Genomic DNA, 5777 nt, shown 5'->3' on the forward strand with positions numbered 1-5777 from the left:
ATTTGTCTCGTCAAGAGCTTCAAGATGATATGTGGCTCGTCGTCTGGTTCCTCAGGGTTGGAGAGATAGATCGATTTTAAGTTGCACCTGGTTTAGGGTTAATGTATGACGGATTTTAGGTTAGGTTTTATCTCAGGGTTTTGGAGTCTATCGTGCTGATAACGTGTTGTAATTAGAGAGTTTAGAGACTGAATATTTCTCTGTTATTATTAATGATCAAGGGGGTTCCTTTATATAATGATTACAAGATGAAGATAAATGGAAAGTATCCAAAACCTAAACTCACTATGATTAGGAAAACTACTAATACATAATAATGGAAAGATTACATCTACTAGGAAAATGAAAGAGTTTCATTCTCTCCAAGCTTTGTGGCCACCTTTCTCTCTCCTAAAGTCGGCTCTCTCTCTCCTCTCTCTAGGGCTTCGGCCATCTCTCCATCTTCTAGGTATTGGACCGGTCTTAGGCCGGACCTGGTTAATGGCAATCCACTCGATGATTTATAACAACTGCCTCAAATTTATTTATATGTATAGGTTCCCAATGTACATCTGAGAACCGGGAACGACCAACATAACTGTGTATGGCTTATTTTGCAAATATATATATTCGAATTCAAATTTTCACTGAAAAGATAAACCACTGATTAAACGGTTTTTTTATTCTTACGTGATAAAAATTATGTTTTGTATATCAACATCTTGTATTTGTTTAGACGTTAGGGATCCAAACAAATACAATCTATTCTTCAGTTTTTGGAGGTAATATGGCTTCTTTTGCCTCAGCAGCTTTCTCTCCAACGTATATAGCCGTTCTTTTGCTCATATCCGTCGCCAACTCTTTGGCGTCACCAGCTTTTTCGACAATGAAATCTTTAGCTTCACCTGTTTTTTCGACTACGAAATCTCTGGCTTTCTCTGTAATTGAAACAGCTTCTTCCTCCATCACATTGGCTTTTTCCGCCACAAAATCTGAAGCTATATGAGCATTTTCAGTCAGCATGTCCATGGCTACACCAGCTTTCTCCATAAAGTAGTGTTTTGCTCTCTGTATGTGATCTAAAACCTCTTGTCCTTCATGTGCAGTCAAGTGGCCAACTTCGCTTCCTTTCTCCTTCACGTACTCGGAAGCTTTCTCTCTTTCATTTGTGCGTGGGTGTGACACAGTTTTACAAAATTATTTCAGTGAACAAAATGGTTATAAATACTATATAGATAACAAAACTGACAATTAGCTCAGAAATTAAAAGGAAATATTTAAATGTATATATAATTTTTTTAACAAACTGATTAGATATATATATCAAGATTTGAATATATCTTACACATCTTTATTAGATTAATTTTATTGAGAAAATATCATGTGTTTGTAATTCATAATAAAATTTCATCCGGATGGATATAACGGACGAGATTCTTGAATATTAATTTTAATTAAATTTGTTGATTTCTAAATAACGAACACAAAATTTATTTAACTTTAAAAAATTTTGATTTAATTTTGAGATAGAAGAGTTAAAGTGATGTGAAATCATGCCATGGGTCATAATGTGATCTGCTTCTCTCTTTTTATTCTAGCTAGAGATTAATTAGTCAATTTTTGTTACCTATGTTGATCTCAGATATGTCTAAAACATATAGACTTACGAGGCATCATCGAGCCATTTTGGATCTAGCTTTGAGTTGCCATCATCGCCTTTCACGGCTGCCATGACCCATGACTTCTTGCGCTGAGGTGCAATGATCACATTCTTCCAGCCAAATCTCACCTCTCCACGGCCAGCGCCGCTTCTCCTGCCGATCAAGAACGTTGAACCCAATCCACTAAGCACAGCTCCGGAGATCAAAGTTGCCATGAGGTCACCTCTTGCCTTTCTCTCAATATGTGAGAAAACGAAAAATCGAAAGTGAAGATCTTAGATTAGTAGAGGGACAGAGTGAGAATCTTTTATAAATAATCTCAGAGGCTGGCGTGGAATAGTTTCTAACCAGTTAGAATGAAATGACATCCAATTTGCTTCGTTCCTGGTTTGCCAATGGTACTCAGATACGCAGGATCATAAGCAGACTATGACATGCTTGCATGAATAAACAGTATATCTAAGACTCACCCGTTCAATATATACTTGGATAAAGCATATGGTGTTTAGAAAGGTCGAATGTTTAGGATAGAGGGGAGAAATACATGTCATGCTGGTCGCATGTTACTCCTCATATCTTATCTTCCTCGAATATAATATGATTTAAAAAAAAAAACAAATTGTAAAGTAGCAAAAGAAAAGAGGAATTATAAAATAGAGAATGGTGTTTAGAAATTAGAATTGGTTAAGGGGGACATAAGTGCGTACATGCCGGTTGCATGTTGATGTATTGGTTAGACAATCTTTAAACGGACTATATATATGTAGACAAATCTAAACGTAGAGATTGTATACATTTTTTTTGTTGTTATGGGTGATTTTGTAATGTTAGTTTGGAACTGATAATGTTATAAGCAACATTCAATTATATATTTATAGTAAGATTGATAATGTTATTCAGCAAAAGCTAGATATGTAGTATTTGACTTAACATGTGTAACATGACCTAACACCTTATATTGACATAGATAAGTGGGCCTATCCTGACAGGCCCAATATGTCTTATAGCCCAACAGAAGTGAGACATAAGCAAAAGCAACAAAAAAAAAACGGACAAGGAAAAAAAAAAAAAGAACAGGTGATGGTGAGTTCGTCGCCGAAGGAAATGAATCCGACACTGTACAAATTAATAGAAATCGTCTTCGGAGCTGTTCTCGTCGGTATAGCAGGAATGGTCATCGGCGGCCAAGCTCAGGTTTTGTTCAGCTTCATAAACCCTAATTAAACCCATTTTCCAAAGTAATTTCAATTTCTAATCAAATGAGAATTGGGTTGCGTGAATCAGTACGCTCGTATGTGGACTCGGGACTATTCAGCATTTTTCGCTGCATTGTGTGGAATTGAATCAGCAATGAGTGCAATCAGAGGGAAAGATGATATCACGAATCAGTAAAGTTTCAAATTCTTTCCAAAACTCTACTTTTTGATCATCCTGTTTATGTTTCCTAGTCAACGTGTTGCACTTTCCTTTGCCGAGAATCTTCAAGTTGTTTCTCTAATGCTTTCAAGATGTGTTCCTTGGGTGATATTGATTTTGATGAAACCCTGTTTTATTTTTATAACTTTGCAGTTTGGTGTCAGGATCAGGTGCTGGGTTGGCATTGTCTTTTCTGAGACAAGGCTTTAAACTACGACCTGCACATGCACTCTCCAGCGTTGCTGTTTTCGCTGTTATTCAAGCAACAATTTATAAGGTGATTGATTGATTCATTGTTCATTGATTGTTTATGTCCGTGCTAACAAGAGCATAGTCCCATCAGGTGAAGGAAACAATCAAATCGCGCAATGCCCAAGACGCCCTTTACACAGAGGCAAGAGCTATGCTGTCGATGCTAGGCCTAGAGGAATACGAGAAGAACTTCAAGAAGGGACGTCTCACTGATCCCACCTTGCCATTGCTCACTGATAGGTTATACATACACACAAGCTTCAGTCTATTATGTAGTAACTATAAACCAATCCCCTTTCTGATGAATTCTGACTCTAGGGAGCTTCGAGAAGTTAACATTCCACCAGGGGCAAGGCTTTTGATACTAGATCATATTAAGAGGTTTGTTCACAAGCTTCTCTACTTTTACATGGATCAAATATATGAATTCTATCCAACCATTCTCTGTTGTTTTGAGTGCAGGTACCCTAAGATGGTAAACCGCAAGTGAGGAAAGCAGTAATTTGACTCCAACCTTTTTGTCTATATGGTGATGGTGATGGTGATGGTGACTTAGAATTTTGGAGGTGTAGTTCTGAGACCTAGCCTTGCTAGTTTGTAATAATAACCTTAAGACTTAACCACCAATGAAATTCGAAGCCAATAACATAACTTTGTTCGCTGAAGTCTAATGTTTGGTTAAGCAAAACAGCGTGGTGGCGGCTTCAGGTGTATTCAAGTGCATGCGTGTAGAAAATATCATAGGATGCGTGTGTGCTATTTATAGTAAGAATAAGATTGTTGTGCTGAATGAGAAGTTTGCTCTACAAGTAAATAGCGCTATTAGCACTGATACTTGATACTCGCTTGTAGCCGCCGCTAGTGATCCATGCCTGTCGAAAATCAAGCCAAGTACAAATTATCAGTTATCTTCACTTATTTGAATCAAGCAAGCCAAGTACCAATTATCTTAAATTGAAAATTTGCAAATATGTCAAATACCAAGTTTTAAATTGTTGGAACTCGTTTTTGACAAAGTGGTGTGGACCAATTTTCCGATGGGTTTTTCGACGGAGACGTCTGTCGGAAGAACCGGAACTTGGGCACGATGCAATCGTCACCGTGAACACTATGAGTTAGTGTATTTGGTTGTCAAAATCAGAGTTGTGTTGAATGAGAAATGGAGGTCCAAAGTGAGTGACTTGCAAAACTTATAAAGTTTTAAATTTGGTTAAATATAAAATATTTAGCAAATTAGATCACTTTGGATATATGGGTTGGAATTTGAATTTAAATTTGTTAATTGGACATTATGTCAATCAACTTATTTAGTTATTCTTATTCATGATAATTTGTATATTTATATATAAAATTATAAACCCAAGCAAAGTATAATAAAGGTTGTTGAATTGGTCAAAATCAAGACATTACTTTGCAAAGCTAACTTACAAGAATCTTGGAAATCAATGCCATTACTACAATTGATTCGTACGCTGACTCCTTAGATTGCATAACGTGCACTTCCTTTTGATTATAAAAGGAGAGCACTTGTGTAGAAAGCAACACACCCGAGACAATTATTTATTATTTTCTCATCTTTCTCTTTGATATTTTCCTTGAGTCTGAGAGTATACACAAAACTAGTTTCGTCAGGCTTCTGATAGAGTGACGCAAATCAGAAGATTTTTGCAGTTGTATCTTGGGACTCATTACGTTATCAAACCGTCGCACTACGGGACGTATTTTGAGTTAAGGAAAGAGATAATATCTCGCCTCTGCAGTTGTATCATCTTTTTCTTAATCTTTGGTATACTTTTATCAATTTTATTCTTTACAATATTCAGCTCTCCGTAATTTATATAATACGGTCCCATCATAAATTACTACACAGTTTATTTGGACTTGTTACGCGCTCGATTTTTTTGGTTAAACAACATTGCATGAGTTTTTACGGTTTCAAAATCTTGGTCCACTAAAATTTTAAAATTAGCTGACCATGAGTTTTTGTGCTTGGCTTATAATTGTTAATTTGTTATAAATCATGGAGGGGATTGCCATTAACCAGGCCCGGACCGAGACCGGCCCAATACCTAGAAGATGGAGAGATGGCCGAAGCCTAGAGAGAAGAGAGAGAGAGCCAACTTCAGGAGAGAGAATGGCGGCCACAAAGCTTGGAGAAAATGAAATTCTTTCCTTTTCCTAGTAGATGTAATCTTTCCATTATTATGCATTAGTAGTTTTCCTAATCTTAGTATGTTTAGGTTTTGGATACTTTCCATTTATCTTTATCTTATAATCCTTATATAAAGGAACCCCCTTGATCATTAATAATAACACAGAAATACTCAGTCTCTAAACTCTCTAATTACAACACGTTATCAGCACAATAGACTCAAAAACACTGAGACAAAACCTAACCTAAAATCCGTCACACATAAACCTTAAATAAGGCGCAACTTAAAATCGAACTATCTCTCAAATCCTCAGGAA

General features: G+C 36.4%; 2 protein-coding genes across 4 annotated transcripts; one reads left to right on the forward strand and one right to left on the reverse strand.

The window, feature by feature from the left end:
• Positions 1–496: 496 nt before the first annotated feature.
• On the reverse strand, positions 497–2255 carry LOC106392804 (protein COLD-REGULATED 15B, chloroplastic). Of its 3 annotated transcripts, none has more exons than XM_022705882.2 (3): positions 1989–2131; positions 1647–1874; positions 497–1138 (listed from the first exon to the last, which is right to left on the reverse strand). In XM_022705882.2, the coding sequence occupies exons 2-3, from the start codon at positions 1853–1855 to the stop codon at positions 742–744; spliced, it is 606 nt and encodes a 201-aa protein (XP_022561603.1). In that variant the 5' UTR covers positions 1856–1874; positions 1989–2131; the 3' UTR covers positions 497–741. The 3 variants fall into 3 exon arrangements, with proteins under 3 accessions (XP_022561603.1, XP_022561602.1, XP_013689039.1); XM_022705881.2 differs by having other exon boundaries at positions 1647–1878; XM_013833585.3 differs by having other exon boundaries at positions 1647–2255.
• A 186-nt stretch (positions 2256–2441) lies between these two features.
• On the forward strand, positions 2442–3973 carry BNAC07G22540D (chloroplastic import inner membrane translocase subunit HP30-1). Its single transcript, XM_013836571.3, has 6 exons — positions 2442–2834; positions 2925–3028; positions 3210–3333; positions 3400–3548; positions 3627–3689; positions 3771–3973. The coding sequence occupies exons 1-6, from the start codon at positions 2637–2639 to the stop codon at positions 3796–3798; spliced, it is 666 nt and encodes a 221-aa protein (XP_013692025.2). The 5' UTR covers positions 2442–2636; the 3' UTR covers positions 3799–3973.
• Positions 3974–5777: the final 1804 nt, after the last annotated feature.

Source organism: Brassica napus, chromosome C7, assembly GCF_020379485.1.
Source record: "Brassica napus cultivar Da-Ae chromosome C7, Da-Ae, whole genome shotgun sequence".
In the NCBI taxonomy this organism is placed as follows: domain Eukaryota; kingdom Viridiplantae; phylum Streptophyta; class Magnoliopsida; order Brassicales; family Brassicaceae; genus Brassica; species Brassica napus.

What these genes read in the sequence shown, in the direction of transcription:
- LOC106392804 (XM_013833585.3), bottom strand. Translation starts at nt 1,855, where the DNA reads ATGGCAACTTTGATCTCCGGAGCTGTGCTTAGTGGATTGGGTTCAACG. An exon ending in AAATGGCTCGATGATGCCTC is followed by an intron (nt 1,139 to 1,646) that starts GTAAGTCTATAT and finishes CACAAATGAAAG; the next exon opens with AGAGAAAGCTTCCGAGTACG.
- BNAC07G22540D (XM_013836571.3), top strand. Translation starts at nt 2,637, where the DNA reads ATGTCTTATAGCCCAACAGAAGTGAGACATAAGCAAAAGCAACAAAAA. An exon ending in TCATCGGCGGCCAAGCTCAG is followed by an intron (nt 2,835 to 2,924) that starts GTTTTGTTCAGC and finishes TGCGTGAATCAG; the next exon opens with TACGCTCGTATGTGGACTCG. An exon ending in AAAGATGATATCACGAATCA is followed by an intron (nt 3,029 to 3,209) that starts GTAAAGTTTCAA and finishes ATAACTTTGCAG; the next exon opens with TTTGGTGTCAGGATCAGGTG.